This window comes from Athene noctua, chromosome 1 (assembly GCF_965140245.1).
Source record: "Athene noctua chromosome 1, bAthNoc1.hap1.1, whole genome shotgun sequence".
Lineage (NCBI taxonomy): Eukaryota > Metazoa > Chordata > Aves > Strigiformes > Strigidae > Athene > Athene noctua.
Genome location: NC_134037.1, coordinates 52,564,628 through 52,590,275, shown reverse-complemented (window position 1 = coordinate 52,590,275; position 25,648 = coordinate 52,564,628). Strand labels below are relative to the sequence as shown.

Genomic DNA, 25,648 nt, shown 5'->3' with positions numbered 1-25,648 from the left:
CCCCTTCCCTCCAGCCACTCGACCCGGAGAAAGGCAAACACAGCAGTTTTTCTCTGGGACAAGACAGCCCCTTTCGGCACACAGGGGGGCCTTTTGAAGACTGACTATTCAATGCTTCCATCATTTAAGTGCTGCCCCATCCAGTACCTGGTGGACTAACCCAAAGCTGCTGCTCTCCACCGCAGCTCCTTGTCCAAGAGAGGAGCCAGGGCCCTCCTTCTCCAGCTCCAGCTCCAAAATGCCTCCCTCTTTCCGGGTTTCTATAGTCAACAAAAGTACCAGGTCAAGGCACAGAGGGAGCCTGTGATCGATGTGCCGGCTGCCTGCCCAGACAGGCCCAGCTGTCCCTATAGCAACCCCAAGCCACAGGCCCTGGACGTGTCTTGCTCTCACTCCTGCCACTGCCACCATGAAAAGTTGTTTCACCTATTTTTATGCACTTCGGGCAAATTGCTGGCAATTTTTCTCTCTCAATCCGGATGGTTTTTGTCTAGGGCTGGACCTCCAGATGAAATATAAGGCTCCTTCAGGCTTGGTAAGGCCCTTCTCGCTTGCTCTCTCTCACACAGGCACAGAGCTTCAGAGATTAATTAACTCTGGAAAGGCAAAGGCTTATCTCATGGCAGCAGAATACCTACAATCTGAAAATGTTAATAGCAGAAATGCTTTCTTTTCTTTTGTCTCTGATATCAGCAATTCCAGTGTCCAGAAATGAATAAACCTACCCCCGAAACACTATCTACACCAGGAAAACACCATGTTTAGAACTGTGTTTAAGTGTTTTTAAGCGTACAGCATGCTTTTCTAAACCAGAGATAATCCATAAGAAGGATGTCTATACAATTTAAGAGAGCATAGGAAACCCATACCCAAATATCAGTTAAACAACCAGGTCTTCCACAGTCCTGATAAAGATGTTTAGTACATATAAACTTTCCCTCTCACCCCCTAAAGTTCACACATGCAACTCCTGTCAAAAATTGTAACAGTTTAGTCTAAATTTAAATTAATTGTCTGAAAATTTTCCTAATCTTTTCTCTTGAAGGGTACCAGAGCAAAATTTACCGTCCCAAAGACCCAACTTTCCATTAGGACTACACATCATTACTAGCCTTTAATCAAAACCCTTGACAACAGAGCATGCCCCCAATTCTTACTGAGAAATGCAGACTCATTGCAACAGAGCATGCACCCAGTTCTTTTACTGAGACCACTACATTCTCTTTATACCAGAGATCTACAGCAGAACTTCACTGATATATCCTGAGGAAGCTGTTTTTTTCTGACATATTCAAACCCAGTCAGTAACCTCAAGACTAGAATTTATTGCAACTAAATAACCAGTGTTGATTCAAAGTCACTGTTACATCCTTTACCATAAGTACATAGTGGGGGATGAAAAAGAGCAGACTCACTATTAGAATAAAGACCCATTTGTACGAGTACACAAATTCCACAACATGTACTGGTACACAGTTCAGAGTGTCCTCTATGACAGCTCAGTTATTTTATACTGTGGTAGAAGCAGGTTCTGTTGATGAGAAGACAAGCACCCAAGATTTTGGTGGTGGCCCCTCCCATACAGTTATCAAGAACACTCTCATGTTGTCGTGGTTTAACCAAGTCATGGGCTATGCTTCCAGTCTCCAGCTGTACCTAATCCTAAAACTGTCATCAAAGCTTATAGGGTAATAATATTAATAATAATGGAAATGTATATAAATAAGAGACAATACCTCTTCTTCTGCCTCAGTTGCAATGATCTGAATCTTCAGTTATTAGAGAAAAGGGAAACCACTGGGTTTTTTTGAACTAGCCCAAGCCATTCAGGAAAACCAAGATCTAAGTATCTCCTTGGCAGCAGGGAAAACAGGACAACAAAGATCTCATACTATTTCAAGTGTAAAAAAGGTATAAAATTTTATTTGTCAAGTTAACAAGTAAGCATTTCATTAATCCATTAAAACACTTTATTACAAGTCAGTGTAGCTGAATTATAGCTACCCTACATGAAAGTTAATTCTGAGGTGAACAAACTGACCTACTAAAATGTTTTTAATTTTTTTTATTTTTAAAAGGCATTTTGTGAAATTAAAAATTTACTAGCTGTCAGACTTCAAAAACTTCTAACACAGAAAACTTCAGAACTATTGTTCTCACATGATATAATTTTTTTTCAGTCTTGACTGAAGTTTCTGCACATTTTTTAGCAGCTGAAGAGAGCTTCTGCTTTTCTGCCCAGGAGAAGATTTAGACATACTTTCCCTTACAGCGACTGCAATCTCCTTTGCTTCCTTTTGGTCACCACACTTACGTTTGACATGAGCTGCCCCTTGCTTCAATTTCTGTGTTTTTCTCTTTAATTTCTGCACCTGTGAAGGAAGAGTACTAATTAGAATGCTACATACTCAAAAGACCTACAGCTGTAGAGTTTATTGGACTTCTACTGAACTTCAAACTAAAGATGTCTAAGGGACATTAAAAAAAAGGTTGAAACCTACTACTCTTGCACACAGTTGTCTCCCTGTAACAGAGAGCACTACAGAAAACTGACCTCGCCCACACAGAAAGCATTACAGAAAACTGACCTCACCCACACTCAATAGGTTGTTGAAGCCCATTACTCCCTAAGGTAAAAAGGCTTGCTTGAGAGAGACAGAGTATCATCTGTTACCAATTTATATTTACAGCGGACTTTTTCCATTTCAGATTGTACTACCCTAACCAAAAAAACCTGTAAAATGTATACTGTTTATTATCAGTTACTATATTTAAGCAGTTTACTGTGAAGCCTCATAACAAAATTAGAAAACAGAGTAAATAGGATTGATTGCTAAAGAATTTTTTTTAAAATGTCAAATAGTAAGGCTTGACTTGCACTCAGCATGAAAAGGTCACTCCCAAAGATAAAATTAGGCTGGAAGCATTCCATATGCCAATTTAGGCTTTAAGTCCATTTCTAAAAATAATCAATTTTAATTGCATTCTAGAACATATTATTAACTGTGAAACACAGAGATGACTACACCATTTTTAGTATGACAGGTTGTAAGAGCAGAAATATGCATCAGAAATATTAAGACTGGTCTGTACAAAACAAAAATGTCTGTGTGCAAAAGCACCAGAAAAAAGATATAGGCCAAGGTTTACAGGACCGGCCTGTATTGATAACCAGGGCATGATGGACAGTAATCAAACTGACAGACATGAAGAATGTGCTATTTACATCATGACCCTGAGGCCTGTGCTCTGATAAGGCTGTACCAGAGCACAGATGACTTGTCAGTAGATCTGCAGCCTGATAATAGACAAGGCTGCACCACATTGTATGTGCTATTCCTCTTCTCCTCATCCAAAAATGAAGGCAGACTGTAGCCATAAAGATATGCAAAAGGAAGAAATAAAGGTGCAGTTGTTGTCCTTTGTCTCAGGTTCCTGGAGGATGAAGTCAGCAAGATTCTGAGGCAAGGAATATTACTATAATTGTTGGCTCCTCAAGAATATAAGAGATTTATCCAAAAAACAGTTGACATTGCCAAGAGAGGCAGTGAGGACTCAACAATGTCCTTTGTCCACATTGCTAACATGCAACCCCGACAAGACTGCTTTGACCTAAGCACCTTTGTGCTTGCAATTACATGGACAACAAAAGGTTTGAGTGAGTAAAATCTATCAAAGAATGAACATCAATAAAATCGGTCAGATTTAAATTAACCATCACTTCCCCCTTTCATAAGGTTTCACACTGAGATTTTTTTGGTTTCTTATCTAAGCAAAGTTCTTAGGTGAGTCTATTTATCCTGGAACATAAGATGGAAGAACAGAAAACTGTCAGACAGAACTATGGATTACATTTTTTATCATATGTTCCAAAGCAAATTGCTACAAAAGGGTTAAGCTGTTCATCTACAGTAGAGTGATTTTATATGGGCATGCATGAAAAGCTGTTATCTGTGGCTCTAAAAATGAATACTGACAGAATGTGTACAGGTTAGGGGTTAAACAAAACTGAAAGGCTTGGCTGGCTATGACTTTGAAGAAGTTGGGGTCAACAGACTATTTGGTTAATAAAAAGCTTCAATATTTCAGTTATAAAAAAGACATTAACCCAGTCTGTACAGGAATTACAGCTTTTTTCTCATTCCCCAGAGGGACAGGACACAAAGGAATGAAATCTCAACAATTTGCCTGAATGCAATGAACAGAAGTGACAGGCCAAGCAACCCAGCTCCGTATTGCAGAACTGCCACAGGGCAGGAAGTTTTCTCACTAGCACAGATACCTAGCTGCCAGCTGTAAGCACTTTTTCTTGATCAAAAGAAGGAATTGGAGGTACAAGAACACTGAGCTAGCAGCCTAATTATAATCGCCCATCCTGGAACACCCTGGTTTAAGAATTCCAGTGACATTCCAGTTAATGACAACAGGAGGCAGAGTTGTGGCAGCCTGCAACTAGAGTGTTACTAGCTAGAGAGTTTACATCTTACTCTTACAGTTGCCTGATGCTTTTTCAGCTTGGATATTTGTTCTCCTTTAATCTCCATTTGTTTTGAAAGGCAATTCAACTCCTGTTCTAGGTCTTCACGAACTTCAGAGTCTTGAGTCTCCTGTATCTGCTTCAGAAGTTCTTGATGCTCACTATTAAGGACAAGAATGGCACACTAAGTATTCATAACATAGCCTCTAGGATTTCTTCCAGTACTTCCAGTGTATTGCAGGAGTTGTTAGCTGTTTTGTCCAGGGTACAGCAATTTAGCATTATTTACCCCCTCACACAATACATATTAATCTGGAATATATTCACACTAGAAAAGAAAAAGGTTTTCCAGTGGGTCTGATTTTCACATTCCAAATTTGTAGTTGATGTGCATCCTACTCCTCCCCTTTGCCACCAGTCATAACAACTACACGTGTAATAATGTGCAAAATGAGATTTTGGAAAGTGAACAGCAGCTATGCAGCATGGTATTTTCACTTCCTTCCCAGTTTAGTGCTGACTTTGAAAGCTTAGTCTAATACAGGAAAAGCATTGTTTAAACTAGTACATTTATAGTTTTTCTGACAGATAATTCATATTTAAATGTTTTACTCAAAAAGATTTGTAGTGAGGTGTAGTGGTTAATCAAATTAACCAGCTTAATTAAAAGAAATTGTGTAGATCTACTTGATCCCTAGATATCTGAACTAGTCAAAAACAGAGACCCTCTCTTAGATAGATGATCTCTTTACAAAGGTCACAGCTTGTTTTCTGTCTTCTGAGTAACTGCTTCTCCTTGACAGTTCAATTGAAGCAATTGGTTGTTGCTATTAAAAAAACCCAAAAGCCTGCCTTTCAGTTGCCATGAGTAAGCCAAAGCTTTTTGAAGGAGAGATTGGTTTCCAGTTTAAATTTTGACACATCAAGGATTTCAAACCAGTGTCAACATCCTAACTGGTTTAACCAACACATCCTCCTCTGTTCAAACCACAGCTCATCGTGTTGACATGTCTACTATGACCAGCTACATGGCTTTGGCTCACAGTTCTACAAGCTTGCATTAATGGGAAGATGCCTAAGAACATGACAAATTGTAATCCACATTTACTTGCATGGCTAGAAAGATGCATACACTCCCATCTAATCTGTTAGTTTCTTCCACACCCTGCCCATCTTCGGGCAGGAGACTGTCCCTCTTTCACAACCCCCCTACAGAACTGGCAAGTTCTCCTGTTATCAATGAGGAAAAGGTACGAACGCCAGACTGCCTCAGCACAAAGACCCATCAGGTACACACGTACAGGGAGAACACAGAAAGAGTGAGTACAAATGAATAGGCTAGATATTGTGACAGGACTATTCCTGCCACAGCTGTACTAACCTATCCTACCACCCAGACTGACTGCATGCTGCAGACCTACTCAACATTAACACCACCTTCACAGCCTTCTCCAGGAGAACATTCTTAGTCTATTCTGTAGATCTCAGAATATGTTTAACATTTCTAAAAAGCACAGGCCTGAAAGATTTTCCACTTGCTGCAGCTGTTACTTCAGTAGCAACTCGGTTAAGTACAGGACGCGGAAGCAGAAAAACCCCAGTTGAAGAGTATGTTGCTTGCTCACAAGACCAGTTAGGCACCAGGACAGAAAGAATTTTTTGAATGAGAAAAATCCTACCACTCAGGCCTGCTCAGGCCATTCTGTCAACAAGTCATCCTACACTTAAAATAGGCTAGGTTTGACTATAGCACACCTGTAGCTTCACAGGGCTACCACTGAGGAATTTTCACTCGTAACACCAGGGATGAGTACTCACAAGCTCATTTGGCCCAGCTCGTCTTGCATGGCCAGCAGAAGGCCTGAAAGACTTTCGGTGGCCATAGGTGATGTAGAACAAGAAGATACAGATTTTGAAAGTGTGCTGCGTCCTGAAATCCCAGATGCAGCTTCTCCTTGGCTTCGTGACGAGATACGTGGATTAAGATGCTTCATAATATGCAACACACTTTGTATGTTTGCACTAACAGAATGGCTGGAGCTGACAGACTTAAAGCAGAATTATTAAGTGGTTTACAGAAGTTATTAACAATTACAGTAAAGAGACTTATTCAAACTGTAGATGCCAGTTTAGCAAGAGCATTTGGTTTCACTCACCTTCCCAGCTACAAAAGGTAGTTCACCAGCCTTTACATGTAATTGTGAAAGGTGCATTTTCTTCGTTGTAGGATTTCTCTGCCATAAGATAGACAGAAAAAGTAAGACAAGAAATTCCAGTCTGCTGACCCAACTGCACAATCTTAAACTATTTTTTCATAACTAAAATTCAAATAAACAAGCTGTGAAATGCGTGACCTCAGTTTTCCTCAGGTTTAAAAAAAAAAAACCAAAACAATTTCTCTCCTATATGTGGAAGGAATAGGACTTTCCAATAGCCGAGACAAGTAAATTTTATTCCAGGTGCATTTAGCACATACTTTGACAATGAGGTTGACACTGAAGAAATTGAACATTGCTTACTGTGGTTTGCAAAACCACAGTTGCAAAATTTTGACTGACCTGTAACATGTGTTGCAAAATGAATTCTCTTGATTTCAGCAGTCCTCCCAAAACACACCATCTTAAAATGCCCAGTTAAAATTGCTTTGGAAACTAATTTTGTCAGATACACTGAAAGGCAGCTAAGACAGGACAGAGAGGATGGCAGTAAGACTGTAACAGAGGTTACTGTCATGCTGGTAAGGGAAAGTTTTCCAGTGAGGTGCTACCAGCCCTAGCACAATTTTAATTACCAATTCAGCACTGTTTATCACTTTGGAAATGGAGTAAAGTGCAGCAGACAAATTAAGTGCCTCTTACATCACTGTTTTTCACAAATTCCAATTTTTGTGCAAGTCAGATGCTATCAGCAACAGTATGATAATAAAAAACTTTCATGTTACCTTCTTAGTTTCTTTCTTCTTCCCATTTTCCTTTTTAGGTTTATTTTGAGATGTTACTGGAGACATTAAAATTCTGTTTATCTCAAATCCTGTTTTAAGCTGTGGGAATAAGCAAAAAAGAAAACAACCTTTTAATGTAATATTTTAAGTATGATATCACATGGTTTAATTAATTCCCTCTTTCATGCATGGATGAGAACCAATTAAGGACACTATTAACTGTCCTGCTCGGAAGGCATAAACTACACTTAAAAACTGAACAGATTACTAGGATGGCTGGGTATCGGGCAGATCTTGCAGCTCTGTTTTAGAAGTCCTTATTTTCATATTCAGCTGCAGCAGCTGTATTTTTCCACTGTGACAAGCAGCAACTGAGATAAGCTGATCCTGCCGCATGCTGGGGATCCAATCATAAAATCCAAAGAATATGAACATTTGTATCTTAAAATCTGGGGGCAGAGAGAACCAAGCCCATCTGTGTAACATTGAGGTCAAACCTGCTGGACAATCCTCAGATTGCTCTGTGGTTCAAAGTTGATAAAAAGGCCCATGATAAACAGGATAATAGTCATTCCCAATTAAACACAGGACAAGGACTTTGTTTTGGCATGTGTAACAGTTCCGGCTAAACAATGCTGGAGGTCCATCCATATTCTGGCTTCTCTATCATCAAAAGGAAGTGAACCACCCCACCCCCTGTGTTACCCAACCCAGATTCAACAGACCTAAACTGATCCTGCAGTCAACTAAGATGGTATTAATACTACCTGAGGACTCAGTTTACTACACCTAAGTTCTTTCTTGAGCAAATGTTTATAATACTGCTAAGGTCAGACTATCTGCTCTGGGAAAGTCATTCTTGATATATTCCTCAGAAGATAAAATCTCCATGCAAGGCTTTCTGCTCTGCAGCAGCAAGCAGTTTAAGCAAGAAACCCAAAACCCTGCAAGGTTTCAGCTGTGTCATTCTGCTGGAATTCTGCTGGTCAGGTACCTGGGCTACAATCTGCATGTTATTTCAAGCTTCCTGGACTGATGAAAGCCCATCATCCTCAGATGAGGTATAAAAACTGACAGCAATGATGAATTAATTTAAGCTGTCAGCTTTGTTTATGGCTAGGTTCTTTCAATATTATTCTTCAGCTCTGCATACCCCCACCCCACCCCAAGGGAGTGCCACCACAACTGCTCTCTTTCAAAATAGCTGCTACTTCTCAGTGAAGTGAGGTTTAGAATACCTGAAGCTACTTTGTCCCTTTAACAAAATGTTTCTTTGAATTTGCTCTCTTTTGGCAAATACTTCTCTCTCAGATGGATGGTGGCCCAACAAACCGGCTATGGCTTCACAGAATAATGCATTATTCAAGATCTCACTTAATGAACAATGTAACAGTATCACTGATTAAAGACTTTTCCAAGTGTAGTCCAGTATATTAGATTTCAGCAGATCTTAACAAAAAGAGGAAAACAAAGAGAATAACCAACCTTACTTGGTGTATAAAGTTTCTTACATGACCACTGACCACTTCCCAGTTACTATAAATCAAGGTGATCTGATTTAGTTGCAGGTTCTCTAGAAATTAATTCCCTACCCAGATCACTTATAGCAGCTTTGAGGCTGATGAACTGCACTATTAACACAAACCCAAGCAGAATCTTTCTTAAGATATGCAACAGACCTGGCAAGCTTTCGACTATGTAGTTTATAAGAGGTCTAGGTAACATTCCAGGAGTTCTTCCTGGGTAATAAATGTGGCGTTTAAATGTAATTTAAAGAAAAGGGTTATTTTTGACTGACAGATTAGCTTCCTTCAGTAATGAAAAATAAGATAAAATAAAACCTTTTCAGTCTACCTGAGCAGTTTTGTCTTGTATTAGCTTACACTCATGATCTTCTTTACAATGATTTTCTTCTAAGTGTTTGATCTTGTCCTGAATTTGAAAGCAAAAATGATTAGTCACACTTCAGTTTGACATGCTGAATCAGAAGTCTGAAGTAGCTTGCAATTGTAATCTGGGATAAAACAGGACTGTAGGAATTTTTTAAGCCCAGACTGAAGAAAAGACCCATGTAAATGAAGTCAAGGTATTCAGTCAGGTACGCTTTATAATCTCAGCTTTGAAAGGGGAAACTTTTGCAAAACTTAGTACTATTAACAGTATGCCATACAAATGACATCAAACGAATGACTTGCAGGCTGTCATTTCATTCATGCTTACTTCTGCAATTCTCTGAGTAGCAGTAAACTTAAGACACTCTTCTTCTAGCCTTTCAAGCTTTTCAAGTTTTGCACACAGTTCTAACCGGTTCTGATGTTCCTCTTTATGAAGCTGAGCCTGGAAAAAAGTAAGCAAGAACGGAGTTGGCAGCTGACTGAAATTGTTTCAGGCAACAAAAAACCAAACACAGTAAAGGTGTTTAACTAGTTTAAATTTAATATTTTTTAAATTGCAAAGTGATGAAAAATACCAGGCAGACAAAGAAGACTTAAGTTTCCAGCAGCTTTTTTGTCTACCAAATGTGCAAGTATTAGCATGGTTTTGCTCATTAAATGTTCCACCTAGGGAGTCTTTTCATACTATTCGTTAAACGGTTGTCATCAGTCAGTCAGACAATAAATTGCTTCCATTTGCTACCACCCTGAGAAGAGTGGAGGAAGAATGATGGCCATAAAAAAAGTTCTGATCTTCCACATTTCTATACTTTTTAACTATATTGCTACTTTGTCGGTATGCTAAAAGGCTTCACCTGTTGTAAAATCATTTTCTTTTCCAGTTCTGCACTGGAAACCATTTTCCTCATGTAATCCAGCTGTTTCTCCAGCAGGGAGCAGCGAGATTGTGCTGCATTTAACTGCACACTTACATCTACAGAGAGAAACAAAGACATTCAGTACAGCAATGGGAGCTACACATTTGGCCAGTCTGTCATCTCACTGAGGAATTCTCTATCTTGAAAGCATGCAAGAGAATTTTGTTAGTCTGAACAGGTCACGTGGTTAAAATATATTTTATATATAAGACATGAGAATCAAGATGTTTTTCCAGACCTAGTACCTAATACGAATTCCAAAGGTGTGAGCACTGCGGTTACTTTGATTTGTATCAACAGATATCTAAACAGAATCTGGTTTCTTCCCTTCTTCTTACTTTTCTCAAGTTAGCAATATCAAGCAGCTGCTTGCTTATTGTAGAAGTTAAACATACCACCTGAAATCTGCTTATTCTTTAAAGCAGCTGTATGGGTTATGCAATACTTGGTTAATATATGTAAAACAAGATCTCAACTTGATTCACAATTATCAGGTTCCTGCCCCTCCCCAATTCTGAAGCAAAAGAAAAAGGGGGAGTGCATTAATTAGCAGTTTGTCAAAATAAACAAACACTCCCTAGATTTTTGCAGTTTTGGAGTTGCTATGGTTACACCTTATCACTCAAGAGAAATACCTTTCCTCTGTTGCATCAGTTTTTGATGTGCTGTGTCCTTTTCGTAGGATTCATGCTCTAAGGCCTTCTTATACTGAGCAGCTGCTACGGAGAGGCTGCACAGATTATCTTCAGCCAGTGACTTCTCCAACTCTAGCCGGTGGATCTTTTCTTGAAGAGTTTTCAGGGCTGCCACCACAACTAGCAAACAATGCAACAGTTACACCTTAAGTAATAGTTTCTATTGTTATTTTTACAAAATGCTTCAAACAGCAAAATACTACCTACATTTTCCTCTTAGGATAACCCCTAAAATGAATTATATTCCCCAGCAGTACACTAACACACAGAGAACATATCTGGGAGAAAACGGACATGTTTACTGCACAGCTGAGGTATAAAGCACAGGTCCTATGAGCAAAACTATTTTCACTCCAAAGGGTAGCAAGCACAAAGAAATCAGGGCAAACTGAGTAGAACAAACCTTGGGATTTCTGTTCACACAGAGGAAGGGAACACAGGTACCAAAGTTAGGTCACAAATTTTGGTGTAATGCAACTGGTGTGGACAGACTGAAAAAAACCCAATGGACTCAGGACAGGAGGGAAGTCAGATACAAAGGGACATTTTAGTAGAGGATGCATATTAAAAACTTTATTGTTTCAAAAGGTAATTCAATGTCTAGTTTCTTGTATTTGATGATTCTTTAAATCATAGAAACAAGTCAGCAAGATTTTGCTTTTAGCCTCAAATCAGTATGTGTCAAAATTACGCCATAAATAAAAGTTGCAATTTCAACTACAATTAGAAGTCTACTCCAAAAAGTATACACACCTGTGGAAGTTTAAGACATGTTCTGTAACAAGTCACGCTTCTTTTCTGACATGTTATAAGTCTTGAGAGTTTCTCTATACCAATTCTTTCAGTAAAGGAATACCCAGAAAACATCGCTAGCTCCATAACAACTCTCATCAGCTTATCATAACCCCATTAGAATAAAATCAAAAATTAAAAAAGAAACAAAAAGCAGATACCAGAGAGCAGAAAGATGAAGTGGGACCACTTCTTCCATATTTCTATTGGCATGCCAAACATTTCCTTATTTAAACATTTAGCTGCATAACATTGAACTAAACATTTTAATCCAAAAAGCCCAAAATCTGTATGACAAAAGATTACTACAGAGGTCACAGATTCTTCAAGTGAAGAACAATGATCACATGCACACACATAGGCTATGTCTGTGCAATATTGCAAAGTTGTCTGTGATAGTAAATCCAAGCATGGTATCCTTGTGATTCACTGAGCTCTGGAGATACGCTAAGCCACCGAGCATTTGCCCTGTGAGCTCCAGAGGGTAATCAGCCATTAAGGCACACAGCAACCATAGTGGACCCATATTTCATACACACTAACCTTCATGCTGCTACTTTTCCTGAAAGTCTGTGTTATTCAAGAGTTCTCCCAAGGAATCATACCACACAAAAAAAACCCATAAGACAAATAGCAATATGCAAAGCCAATTTCAAGTGAGTGTACCATACTAATGATTTTTTTTTTGCCATATTTGAAGTAACGAACTTCTGCTGAGTTTTAAGCACTCTCTATTGCTTTTAGAGGAAGTCTGACAATTTTAAGTTAAACAAATTTCAAAGCCAAAGTTTATAAGGATGTTAGAAGATTTGTAGTAGTTTCTATTCCAGACATATGACTTCAGGGAGACTACTCCCTCAAGACACATATACATCCTGTCTCAGTGTCAGTCTGATAATCACAGCAAGTCATTGAACTGAGTAAAACATAACAGAGAGTTTGCTCAAGAGATTTCACAGGGAACAATTAAAAAAAACACTTTAAGGACATATTTTGGCTTTACCTTGGTTATTGGGGGTAGAAGGCCTGTAACCACCAACAGCTGCCAACTTCTTTGATTCTATATAAGCAAAGGCTGTAGGAAGCATCTTATCTGGTGGCTGAAGCAAGCTTCCTATGAAACTGTTCTTTGATTCAGAATCCATAGCCTGTAAAAAGACAGCTATTTAATGCCAGTAGCTCTTTAACAGACTATGTAACAGTTTTCAGGGTATGTCACTGGGCTATCCCTGGCTCTGTTTATATCAAACCAGAGCATGTGAACCAAAATAATAATTAACTCCTCCTCACCTCCGATGAATCCTGTATTTTAATACCATTCCAAAACAATGCCTTTTCATAACACTAAACACACTAAACATAGCTCTCTTTCACCAACCAAAGTTTTCTAAGATTTGTCTTGGTGCTTTCTAATAACTTATGCTGATTTTTGTCCTTTTAAAAGTCAAGGATTAACAACATTTTCTGCTACCTATTATACAGACTTCAGCATCTGCCTCTCAGTGCTCCCTGCAGAGCAGACATTCCAAATTACACAGCCCGTTTGCATCTGCAGCCTCCTTAGTGATCTCTTGCCTATCTTTTTGCATATGGCTTTATTACATAATGAAGACATAGTTCTCCACATCTAGTGTTGAGATAACAGAAAGATATTTAACATGCAATATCCCCAGCATTCTCCCCATTATTACGCTTATGTATTAAGTCCTGTTTTTCCACTCCCCTTCTGCCTCACGCTTTCACATTCTTTATTTTATCAGAAGCATATCTGAAGACAGTTTACACCCTGTCAAATAGTGATTTTCCTTGATACTCAAGACATGGACAGTGAAACCTGCAGAAATGCTTTAGTCTAATACAACCTCTAGGAAGTTAAAACAAGTTTTAAATCACACTGCAGCTACCTAGCAAAGTAGTACCAAGCATTTCGCTTGATACAGTGTGAGAAATGAAGAGTATGTACAGCTTCAGCTGACAGAAAACCAGTTTCTTTGAAGATTCAATGATATAACGATTATGGTATGACCTGAGTTCAAAATACAGGGCATGCAACTGGAATAGGCGTCCAGCTTGGGCAAGGCTACTTACAGACACTAGTTCCCAAGAAAGTCACCCAAAGGAGGTATCTAGTAACAGGATGAAGAAACCCCAACCAAGAATGGAACATGCTGATGAAGCACACCCCAGGAAAAGCCATGCACACCAGGTGGGCAGGGAAGAAAGTTTCAGTAACAGAAAAAGTTTCCAGAACAGCTCTTCCAGCACTGTTTCAGAGGCCATATAAAACAGAAAAATCACCATCCATCCACACCACCTCTTCAAAATATGCACTAAACCAAAGGTACATGGAAATACTTCCTTCCTCCTCCAAGCTGTCATCACAGAGACACTGATGTGAGGATCTCTTTGCCAGTGCTTGCTTGACTTGGGACCTCCCAGACATGGTTGCCTTTGTGTGCTAACACCCCCGGGGCAGATCCCACAGCTCAGGGTGGCCCCCCTGGCACCAGCACAGCCCCCCCAGCACTGGCATGTCCCCCCAACCCACGAGAAGGGGGCTGCACAGGCTACCCTTGTACCACAGGCCATTTCTGGAGAGCTCCCCATGGGGCCCCACCGCCATCCTGCCTGAGCCCAGGATACAAGCTCTCAGCAGTGGGTCAGCAGCTGCAGGCAGCCAGGCACACCACCCTGACACATTTATGGCCACATGAGCCATTTCTGGGCCTCCACAGCTCCCTCCTGGAGGGCCAGGAAACACTACACAGGGACACCCAACTGCACTAGCCAGACAGGCCTGCCAGCCATTTCCAACAGCACAAGGGGCAGTGGCAGTGACGGGCACAAAGCAGGGAGCAGGAGAAGTCTCAATATATGTATGAGAGAGCTCTGTGGACATAGGCAGGGTCAGGCCCAAGACAGGAGACAAGATGGGCCTGGCATGGCACAGTGCACCAGCACAGTATTCCACAAAATAAGAAATAAGCAAGACTTACCAATTTTCCTATTGCTTCTCAACCTTTACATGTTGGTGATAAAAAAGACTAATAAAGTCCATGAAAATACACCTATGCACACTCAACTAGCTTCCTACCACTGCTGTGAATGGGGTAAGGTAAATTTGGAAACTCCAAGGGAAAAAGGTGGTTTTTGCTCATGCCATCTAACCTTTTGTCAGTCAGCCTAAGCGGAGACTCGCTTTTCCGATGTCTTCTGGTGGAACATGGCTCCCTCGCATGCTTGCAGCTGCTATGCATCCATTAGTTTCCTGATTACTGTCTTATAAACAAGTTCTGCCGTTTCCAAGGAGATAGGTTTGTGTCCAGTTGTAAGGAGGGCGGTGATCTGAAGCAAATAACGAATGAGAGAGGGAGGGAATAAAGCACCAGAAAACCTGTGCAGAACCACAATTTTGGCAGCACAGCAAAGGGTAATACACACCCTGGGGGAGCTCCCCAAGCTGCTCCTAAGAGCCGCTGACACAAGGGGTGTGAAGGAATACAACACTGCACAACTGAGACACCCGTGTTTGCAGAAGCCCTGTTGTGGACATAGCTACGGACGCCTTGCTTTGCCACAGCTTCCTCAGACACAGAAGCTGTATGAAGGAGGCTGACGGAACACTTGCTATAGTGCTTGGAGGCTCTGCCAACGTAATTACTCCAGTAGAGGTGCTCTAGTATAGACAAGTCCTTCAATATCTTGGCAGGTAAATACAGTTTATAATAACCATCCTGCACAGGAGTAATCTCTATAACACTGCAGACCTCAGGCAAGGACATGGGCCAGGAAAAGGACTAAGTCACTACACCAGCAAGTCGTCAAACATCCTGACTGCTTTCAGCCCACTAAGACAAGAAATCTATCAGGAAATAATTAAATAGCTTGACGTATGTTTGGACGTCAACTCTTCTACCATCAACTTTTTCCCCCACAAGTATTTAAGTTTTATAAAACCACCACAGACAGGTTTGCTTTTTAAAATGGTTTACATGTTCTACAACCATTGCAAGATTAACCTACCACTCTTTAACTCCATGCTACCTTGGATACTGGTACACAGACCTAGAGAGGTGCTTTAAAGCAGATACTGCATCCTGAATGGCAATGTTTGTACTAATATAACTCCACCAGGCCTAGGGGGATTTAGCACTTGAACAACACTCGTTAAAGCAGCCAAAACACCGTTGTTTAGACAAGCCCTTGGTTGAGGAAATTAGTGCACTCCTTCAAGTTTGGGGAACTGCCAAGGGAGAAATATGCGTATTAAATGGAGGCTGACAAAATACCCTGGTTACAGGCAGTGGGGAGGGGAGGGGAAGAAGGAAGAAATGTCTCACTCCCACCCCAGCAGCCTGCACGGCTGCAGGGAGCAGGGTGAAGCGCTTGCATTGTGTAGGCTGCATCTGAAGTCAACACTGGCCCTTTGGGGTTTTTTAACCAGAACTGACCCAGCCTGTCTTGGTGGATGCAGTGGTGGTAGTCAGATGCCCAGTGTTATTTTACACAGAAAAACACAAAGTAGCCAGTTCATTCATACCCTGCATCAAACATGGTGCAACTTAGTGCTGACTGTGGGCCTGCTGCTAACCATCAGCCTGGCCTAGCCACCTAGGTTGTCTCCAAGCCTGAGCCAGGAGGCTCTGGGAGTGCAGCGCCACACAGTTACAACCTTGTGCACGTTGCATGGTGCCAGGGGTAGCAAATTAGGTCTGTGACAGTGCTGCACTAATGCAATTACACTGCCTACCTCCTACCTTGCCCCAGCCTGTGTGCTCACCCCTTGGGTGTGAGGATGAGCAGGACCACTTCTGCCTGGTGGCTCACCGTCACATGCAGGCTGGGAGCGAGATGGCACAAAGGCTCTTGGGGAGCAATCCCATCCGCGGGGTCGCACCTGTATATGTGACTTTCATGCCTCAGAGGAGAGCAAGCAAGCTGGAGTTTGGTCCCTTAAGACAAACAGAGAATTTCCCATTTCATCATGGTCATACAAGTACTAATGCAATTTGCCTTCACACTATTTATATTTATTTTTGCTGAATATGGCCTGCATTGAGTGCCAGAGTACTGGATCAAGCTGTCATAAAAATCAATTAAAATTTTAATTACTGCTGCCTAGCACAAGTAAGCATGCCAATAGTCGGGAGTTACTGAACACCACTGAAATCATAAAAGTTACAGAAAGACCATTTATGACTTCCTCATCCTCCTCCATCCTGCTCCTCCCCTCCATTGCTAGCCACATCATTAAAAAAGTTTCAAAAAAATTTCTTTTGAAGTTAAGTCAAAAAATGTTTTGCCACATATACAATTAGGTCCCACACTGTAAAGCAGCATGTAGAAAAGCTTTTTCCACATGTGAACTACAGTGTATTCAGAGAATAATGCTAGCTTAACAGTTTCCCAAAAGAGATACACTAAGGGAATAATGTGATAATGTAAGCAATGCTCCCACTAAGTTCTCCAAAGTTTGTTATCTTACAGAGATCCTAGTTCATTTAAATCACTGTGAGGGCAACCTCTCAGAACTAAAGAGGTTCTGTCAGAACACCTTCAAAGAAGAAAAAGAAAAAACAGATCAAAGCATTTTTCGAAAGGAATACAAAGATATCTATCTTCTGACCTGACCTACTGGGCATGCACAATTTATAATGGTTTTTTTCACAACTGAAAACAAAGTCTCAGATGAATCAAGGAATGATTCACTGTTTATCTGACATATTATAAGAGAAATTTTAAAGAACTGCCCCAACACAGGCCATACCAAGAAACTCCCAGAATTCTGGCTGCCGCCTTGTCTATTTGAGCCAAGTCTTACTGGCAAAAGGTTATGTGAGAGGCCATTTTTGTGACACAATCCAAATTGGTCTATTTTTTTCCCCTTTCATTTTCCTTTGAGAACCATGGAAAAGCTTGGTCAGCTGTACTAGCTGTGCTGCAATGCTCTTTCAGCCTTATTCCTGACAGACAAAGAACAGCCCTTCCACTGACAAAAAGAAATAAATAATGTTGCAGGCAAACTGCATTGTTGTTTTGGGGAACACCCAGTCTCTAGCATCCTGACACAACCGCTTTAATCAACCTGAAGCATATGACCTTGCTCAGGACATATCTAAGTAACTGGTACTCATGTGCCTCCTTTATTCTAAGTGGGTTAGAAATGATATGGTGACAGCTGCAAAACTAATAGGAAGTGAAGCCTCACTGAATCAATAAGGCATTTCAACATGTTAAGTTTTGTTGAGTCCCACTTTAAACAGGTTTAGAACAAATGACTAAAATCTGTTAGAGAAATTAAGGAACATGGGAGTTAGTTTGTTATACAAACTGCAAGATACAAACTGTTTCAGAACTGGATATATAAAGGTTAAGTGACAGGTTTCTTCTTTGATAATATTGTAGCAAAACCTATTCATTCCTGAATGTCAAGTCTTATGCAGAACTTTCATACAATCATTTTTATCAGTCTTGGAAGAAAAGGAAAAGAAATTACATTCTGTGTTTTCTCATGACACTGTATGTACTGTGAAGTAGGATAAATCCTGGTATTTTAATGAAAAAAAACCCTCCTAAGCCTTTTATTTCATTGTGTCAGACCTTCGAAGCATTTCTACTGTTATTTCTTTAGTTCCTGTTTGCCAGAGATAAAAGACAGAGGAGAAAAAGAAGAAAGAAAATGGAATGAGTTACACAAGTACTTTGGGAACAAGGCAAAGAAATAACCAGGTAGAGAAAAAATAGAGATTATTTAAAGACAATTTTTTTAGGAATAGGTTCTAACCTGACAGTGTATCAAGCAAACTTGGGTCATAATATCATTAGAGTTTTGTTGTTTTCTTCAATGAACACAGCAGACCCCATTCCTCAATAAATTGGGCCTTTGTTCATAAGTGCATGATAAAATCATATTCAATACTTTGTGGGGAAATCGACTTGGCGCAAACTGCTTTAAGCTGTACGAAAGATGGTAACTGAACTTAGCATTCAGTTCCTACCTAGTAACAATTGCTATATTAGCATGAAAGCATCTGGCCTGAAATATAGCGTTATCAAAATAATTACATTTCTAAGTCTTTAATCAGTCCAAGTAATTAAATATAACCTTTTTGTAATAAGCATCAGACACAAACCCAATACTATAAATGGTCACTAATATGCTTCCTCACTTCCCTTTTAGTTCTGTTCATCTTCTCCTTTCATCCACCCTCACGCTATAGTTGCTTTTTCTCCCTCATCTCCTCTCTTTTCACTGTATTTACACCTTCCTATAGCTTTGTTCCTTGCTCTTCTTCCTTTGGTATTGTTTTTCTCCCACTCCCTCTTCTAGCATAAAAACTTTGGGTTTTTTTCCAAAGTAAAAAGAATAATTTTTTCCCACATGAGAATAACTATCAAGTTTCTTCCCTTCATACTTAGGATACAGTTCCAACAGATGCTGTTTGCGCTTAGTACACTGACTGATGTGGAAATTGAAGGTGTTCTCCTCAGTAGTCTACAGAAAGAATGTAAAAAAATCACTTTTTCTCCCTACTGTTATTTTAAGCTGCTGATGCCATCACACTGTCTTCCATATGTAGCTTGGTTAGCTTGGTCACTTCTCTTCACCCTCAGAAATCTGCTTTTGCTCATTAGATTCGGAGTAGCTCTCACAGCTTTCTAGAGAGCAAAGCAGAGTACGTGTGTCCTGACAGATTGGAAGGCAGGAGGAAATTACTGGCTCTGGCTATTGACCCGTGATTAAAAAGAGGAAGACTTTGCTTTTGTGGAAAGGGAAGGTTTTCGAGGGCAACTGTCTCCCATATGGAAGACTGTGTATCTCTGCACAGGCAGAATAATTAGAGATTAGAAGGGAAAATGCAAAAAGGAAAAGACCGGGTAGGGTGGGGCAAATGTAAGAGTAGGTTGACATGACAATCATAGTGAAGAAATATAATGAGGTAGGGGATAGTTATTGCAGGCACTGACTCATTCACAGTAAATGCTTTTTCTGCATGATAATTTTCATCATTTATGTCTCAAATATTTAATAGGATCATTGAAAGATGGATCTGAACGTTGCAACTTGCCTTCTACGTAGATGAAACCCACAGATTGTGTCCCCACCATTGCCTTGGAATTTATTTTCAAAATAAACTTCTGGTTTTACCAATACTTTCTCAGGGAAAGTGTCAGTCTCTTCATCCAACATCCTCTAACCTAGCATGGAGGTGGAGTAGCAGGTAGATTTTTAGCTAGATAACTAGAAGACTGTGACACGGATGAGCAGAGAAACACAAGAGAGTAATTGTTCATAGGATTTGTCTCCTTTTACCTACTACCACCCCTACATTTTTTTTTCACATACTCCTGTGCTGCTGATAACTAGGCATCTGGCAGGGAACAAGAATTCCATTCTGCATTTGTATATCAGTCAACCTAAGAAAAGAGAACAAAAAACCCACTCAAAACCTAACAAGGAAAAGAGAAGTTTCACCCCTTGCAAGAAATTATTCTCAAAGTCATCTTTTGTCAGCAACAGTTGTCTTTAAAGATGCAGAAAAACTGCAAGCAGATCTCAGTCAGAGCAACCCCTCAATCTTATTCTGGACACTTATTTTGTTGAAGAATATTTTAAAATCATATAATCTGTTTACATGACTCAGAATAATCATAGCAACTCCAACACATCCACATTGCGCATCCTGAACATGCACAATAACCTAAGTATTAATGCCAAAGAGTTTGTATATCATACAGTATAATGAGCACTAAAAAATGCAAAAATGGTCTATCACTACTTCTGCCCTGAGTTGTCTGGGAAAACTTACAACATACAAAGCCATGCAACTTGTTTCATGTAATCTGTATATTTAAACTTGCATGACTTCAGAGATGTAGAAAAAATCTTGAGTAAAATGCTACAAAATCTTGTACAAAGTTGCACACATAAAACTAACTTCAGTTGATTACAAATTATTTAAGAGACATTTCTCCCTTATTAACTAGATGCACAGTTTCTGACTGCAAGGTAATCTAGTGGATCTCTAGGGTCTCAATTTCTTGTTATTCTGTGTGACCTTAATAAAACACAGAGGGATGGGACTGATAAGGCACTGATGTTCCAGGATACATGAGCCTTCCAGCCTCAGAGCTGAATCCCTCCAAGTAAAAGAAGTGCAGGTATAAAGCCAAAACAAGCAGCATGCTCTGTGAGGAGCTAACAAAAGCTGTGTGTGGGGAAACTCTATGAACATACATGCTTGGCACCCTTGACCTCTTCAGACTCAGAATTTGGAGTCCTCTTCTGGCAGTGAGTGCCAAAATCTGTTCTTTAAAACAATAAATAAAGAGTCCTGTAGCTTCTCTGGTCTGCGACTTAATTTCTTGTAGCTGCTGGCCACAGCATTTTTCTTTGAGTTATGGGAAAACACCAAGGTTTGTGTTAACAGCCTGCCAAAGGTGTTTAAAAGGCGTATTGGGCTGTCAGCAGATAAAAAATTCCCATCAAAGTGTAGCTGGAGGAAAGAGTGTCCATCTTCTCTATGCCGTTACTCAACGGTTAGAGCATTGGCCGGGAAGTGGGAGTTCCTGGGGAGCATTCATGCTGTCCCTGACCACCATGCTAGACTGGCAGGAGGAAGAGCAGGAAGGAAACAGGGAGTCACCACCTTTTCGTTTGAAGTTATGACCCTGTTCAGAAAGGCGTTTAAGAGTCTAGGACAAGGAGAAAGCAGCTGAGGCAAAAGACAAGTAAAACAAGGATGTGTCTCTCTCAGCTAGTTTAATCATTGAATTTAATCATTTAATCATTTTTGTAGTAAATAGTTCCTGGATAAGAAACAGCACTGGCTTGGGAATAGCTACCAGAAACCAGGAGTAGGTGCCTACAGCTTCCTGTGTCTCTTTCCTTCTATTCACACCAGTGCCACACGTCTGTCATCCTTTCCAACAGGGACACAATTTCAATGGGTGAGGTGATGAATGCTTCCCTTCCATTTTGTAGTCCTTATGAGCTCCTGGGACACTCTCCTGGGAGTTACAAGATGCTGACGTAAATCCCGGTGAGTTAAAAGCCAATTCTCTCATCACTGGGTTACTGCACTGAAGGTGTGCACTCTACCAAATGTGGCTGGGCACTGAAGCCAGTTGTCACTATAACAGAAGAACCTGACTTGCAGGGCTCAGAGGTTCCTCTCAGCTGGACCTCTTTTGGAGCTGCTCTACCTACTTCCTAGACCACAAGCGGGCACAAAGGGGAGTGAGGTGCCAAGATGTCCAGCTTGGGGCAATTCTGGATGTTTCTCTCCAGAAACAGACTCACAGAGTTCAGGTGGCTGCTCAGTGGAGTTTTTTGGATATGAATTTTTAGTTTAACCATATTCTTTTCTGGGGTCTAGCCCATAGTCTTTCAGGCTACATTTATACAGTTAAATGGAGAGCTGGCAAATACAACGGGACTTTAAGTAGCCTGGTATATCATAGCCCAGCTCTTCTCAAAGCAATCCACCTTTCAGCATAAAACTATTCCACAGTCTTTCTGCGAGAAAGATTTGGTCTCCTAAGAAGAAGCTGGTGGCTAACATACACATCCCTGCTGCATTCGTGACCTCTAAGGAGATAGGGTGGCAGAGTTTGGTGCAAACATACACACAATAGCCACAGTAGGCCAGATCACATTAGATGTACAAACACGTGCTCAGAAGTAAAACAAGGCCACATTTTCTCCCACATCTTACGCTGTAGCTTGCTCGCTCATTGAGGCCAGTCTGTTGGGATGATACATGAGTCTGGGCTTGACATCAAGTTGGGCCTGGGTTCAAAGACAGTAGAGGAGTAGCCTCTGACTTTCTGGTGTCTCTCTGAAAAACATAAGTCACAGAACTTTGCTTCCTCAGAGGGCTGCTGCGAAGAAAAATGCATTAAATACTGTGGAGTGCACAATTATTGAGGCAACATGCCAAAACCCAGATATAAAACGGGAGGGTGAACTTTTAGAAGAGAGCGATCCCATCCTAGGTATTTACTAGCTGGAATGAAATAAGCTTCAACAAAATCAGGTGTAAACAAAAGCAGCTGAAGGAATTAAGTTTAAAAAGCAGTTCCTTCTAAGTTGCACAAGTTTTACTGCGCTATTACTAGTTCTCCAGTAATCAGCTGAGTGTATTCTGCAGCAAAGTGCTCTTTTGTGACATACAGAAACTGGAAACCACTTTTTAAAGTAAATATAATATATTTTAGATCTTATATTTTAGAAAGGACATGAATACAACCACTATATACTGTATTTTCAAAAAATAATTCTGCTGTTGGATATCATTTGCATATGGCTGTAGAAGTCCTTATCTAGTTAAAAAAAGAGGGAAGTTGATAAATCATCAAGGAAGGAAATACTGAGGTTTAAAACAGCCACAAATTTGTTTTTCTTCAGCTTATCATTTTAAAAACTCAAATGCTGTAATTCTGGATGAGTTGCCAGATTGTTTCCTTCATAATTCTGCCTTTCTCTTATCCATTCTTTAGGGATCAAAACCAAGCATATTAACTTCAGTCCGTGAACACGCAAATCAAACAAACACACTCCCCTAACTTCAAGCTCTGATTAATTCCACTAGTAGCCTTTGACCTTGATTTCCACAATGTCTTGCAGTACATACAGAAGCTTGACCTGATATCGGAAAACTGCAGAGATTTGGTTTGGAAAAAATAAAGCCACCTTCATCTCCATTACCAAAGTACTACATTAAAATCTAGAAAACAAAGGGCTGAAATCTGAAGTTTAGGCCTTGGAGCCAGTTTCACAATCTGTTTCCTGTAGCCCAGAGTTCATTTGCAGCCAGTGGAAAAAACAACTTCTAAAAGATAAAAGGCAGTGCTGTGACTTTCAATCAATCTTAGTGCTCAGTGTGGGAATATAGCCATACCAAAGCCTAACACCAATGATTCAGTTCTGATTCTGGTTCGCTTTATTGATCTCGGATGTACGTAGCCATTGTCAGAGACACCCAGCAAGCACAAACTTATCATGGGAAAAATGAAATCTATCCAACTTACAAAGAACAAAATTTAGATAGAAATAAAGCAAGCATGTGTGACATGCCTATTCACAGGAAAACCAGGAGACTGTAACAACTGACAACAGAATGGGATGGGAAGCTGAAGTTGTAGCTAATGTAAAAAAAAACCAAACAAAAAACAAAATCCAAACCATAAAAGGCAGTGGCAGAATTATTTTCTTTGAACCCATCAGTTATTATGGGTGGAGGCCTTGAGGGCTTTGAGAAGTCAAGACTCACATTTATTACAGGTAGTGATTATTTCAGTAGATAGATTGTTCATGAGGGTGCCACAGAGGCCTCAAGGAAGCAGCTGCAAGCTGCACGAAGCAGTCCAGGCCTGTCTATGCTGCCAAACAATGGCAACACAGACTGCTTGTAGAAAGGATTTTATGAGAAAAAGATACTGGTCTTCCTTGAAAGGTAAAGGTAATGATAGAATGACACTTATTTTGCAAGCTCTAGAGAAATAGTGCCAGAAAACAAAAGAAATGTCAGATGAAGAAACAAGATTCTTTACAAATAAAAGAGCTGTTGATGGCTGGTGTTGGTGAGCCAGCTCAAGCTCTGTTCCTGGGCTCAGAAATGGTTTCTGTGTCTTTCTGTGGTATACGAGTAACTTATTCTGCATTTAACTTCAGTTTTGAGGCGTGAATTTGAGAGTGAGAAATGTGTACATGAGAAACGTAAAATATTTATGCAAGACCCTATAGGTCCAATGAACTGTTTCTGATTTACTTGCAAGCATTCTTTTGCCTTTCAGTGTACTCAAAATTATAGTTTTATGACTGCTTTAATGCCACAGCTGCAAACAGGTGGTTCTGCCCTTGTTTCCCTCTCTTCTCTGCGAAGAGGTGAATTAGATCAAGGAACTGACTTGGCTGAAAATTAACCTTACCAAAAAAGTACCTTTTTTTTCCTGTATGAAAAGCAAGGGAAACAGCAATACCAGCCCATTTGGTGGGAGATTACACTTAATCACAGAATGGTTGAGGTTGGCAGGGACCTGTGGAGGCCATCTGGTTCAACCCCCCTGCTCAAGCAGGGGCACCTACAGATGGTTGCCCATGCCCATGACCATTTTGAGTATCTCCAAGGATGGAGACTCCACGACCTCTCTGGGCAACCTGTGCCAGTGCTCAGTTACCCTCACAGTGAAAAAGTGTTTCCTGATGTTCAGAGAGAACCTCCTGTGTTTCAGTTTGTGCCCATTGGCTCTGGTTCTGTCACTGGGCACCACTGAGAAGAGCCCAGCTCCCTCCTCTTTGTACCCTCCCTTCGGGTATCCATATACATCGATAAGATCCCCCTGAGCCTTCTCTTCTCCAAGTTCATCAGACCTGGTATAAATGGGATTAAAAATCCTCTGGATTAACATTAAGACTGATGAATTATTGCCCAAATTGAATATCCCAGGAACTTTTTTTTCCTCTTTCATGTCAAGTGCTGAAGGCAATGCATTTCGCCTGCATTGGCTGGGTTTTTTCCTTTCTGCTGATGTGTTTACTTAGGCTACATCAAAGGCTTCTCTTGAAGCGCATATCTGACAAACCGTTGCGGTATCTTAAAAAAACCGTGTGCGCTTCGTTTTTTGCCAATGCAAATTTCTGAAGCAAATCCACTACCGGAACTGCTTTATTCCTGGCTGTTGCCAGCCACCTGTTTTCGGCAGGCTGTTGCGGTGGAACACACCAAAAAAAAACCCCAAACCTCCAACATCACGGGAACAACCTGTGCAGAAACGACAGCCACCGCTCTCTCTTACCCTTCCGCGGCGGCATCCGGCGGCGGGGCGCGGGGGCCCGCGGGCGCTGCCGGCGGGGCCTCAGGCGGGGCCTCAGGTGCAGGCAGCCCCGGCAGCGCCCCCGCGAGGCGCGCTGCCTGCCGGGACACGTA

The 25,648-nt window shown here is 40.7% G+C and overlaps 1 protein-coding gene across 1 annotated transcript; it reads right to left on the bottom strand.

The window, feature by feature from the left end:
- Positions 1-1,921: 1,921 nt before the first annotated feature.
- CEP57L1 (centrosomal protein 57 like 1) lies at positions 1,922-25,610 on the bottom strand. The gene is made up of 13 exons (XM_074923334.1): positions 25,518-25,610; positions 22,436-22,558; positions 14,886-15,062; positions 12,721-12,865; positions 10,866-11,045; positions 10,168-10,286; positions 9,639-9,755; positions 9,273-9,350; positions 7,419-7,517; positions 6,634-6,711; positions 6,296-6,525; positions 4,494-4,638; positions 1,922-2,372 (listed from the first exon to the last, which is right to left on the bottom strand). The coding sequence occupies exons 4-13, from the start codon at positions 12,860-12,862 to the stop codon at positions 2,157-2,159; spliced, it is 1,404 nt and encodes a 467-aa protein (XP_074779435.1). The 5' UTR covers positions 12,863-12,865; positions 14,886-15,062; positions 22,436-22,558; positions 25,518-25,610; the 3' UTR covers positions 1,922-2,156.
- Positions 25,611-25,648: the final 38 nt, after the last annotated feature.

Excerpts from the sequence above, each read along its gene's own strand:
- CEP57L1 (XM_074923334.1), bottom strand. The coding sequence starts at position 12,862 with ATGGATTCTGAATCAAAGAACAGTTTCATAGGAAGCTTGCTTCAGCCA. Across the intron at positions 9,351-9,638 it reads CTACTCAGAGAATTGCAGAA|GACAAGATCAAACACTTAGA; the intron begins GTAAGCATGAAT and ends TTTCAAATTCAG. Across the intron at positions 4,639-6,295 it reads GAGCTGGGCCAAATGAGCTT|TGAGCATCAAGAACTTCTGA; the intron begins GTGAGTACTCAT and ends TGTCCTTAATAG.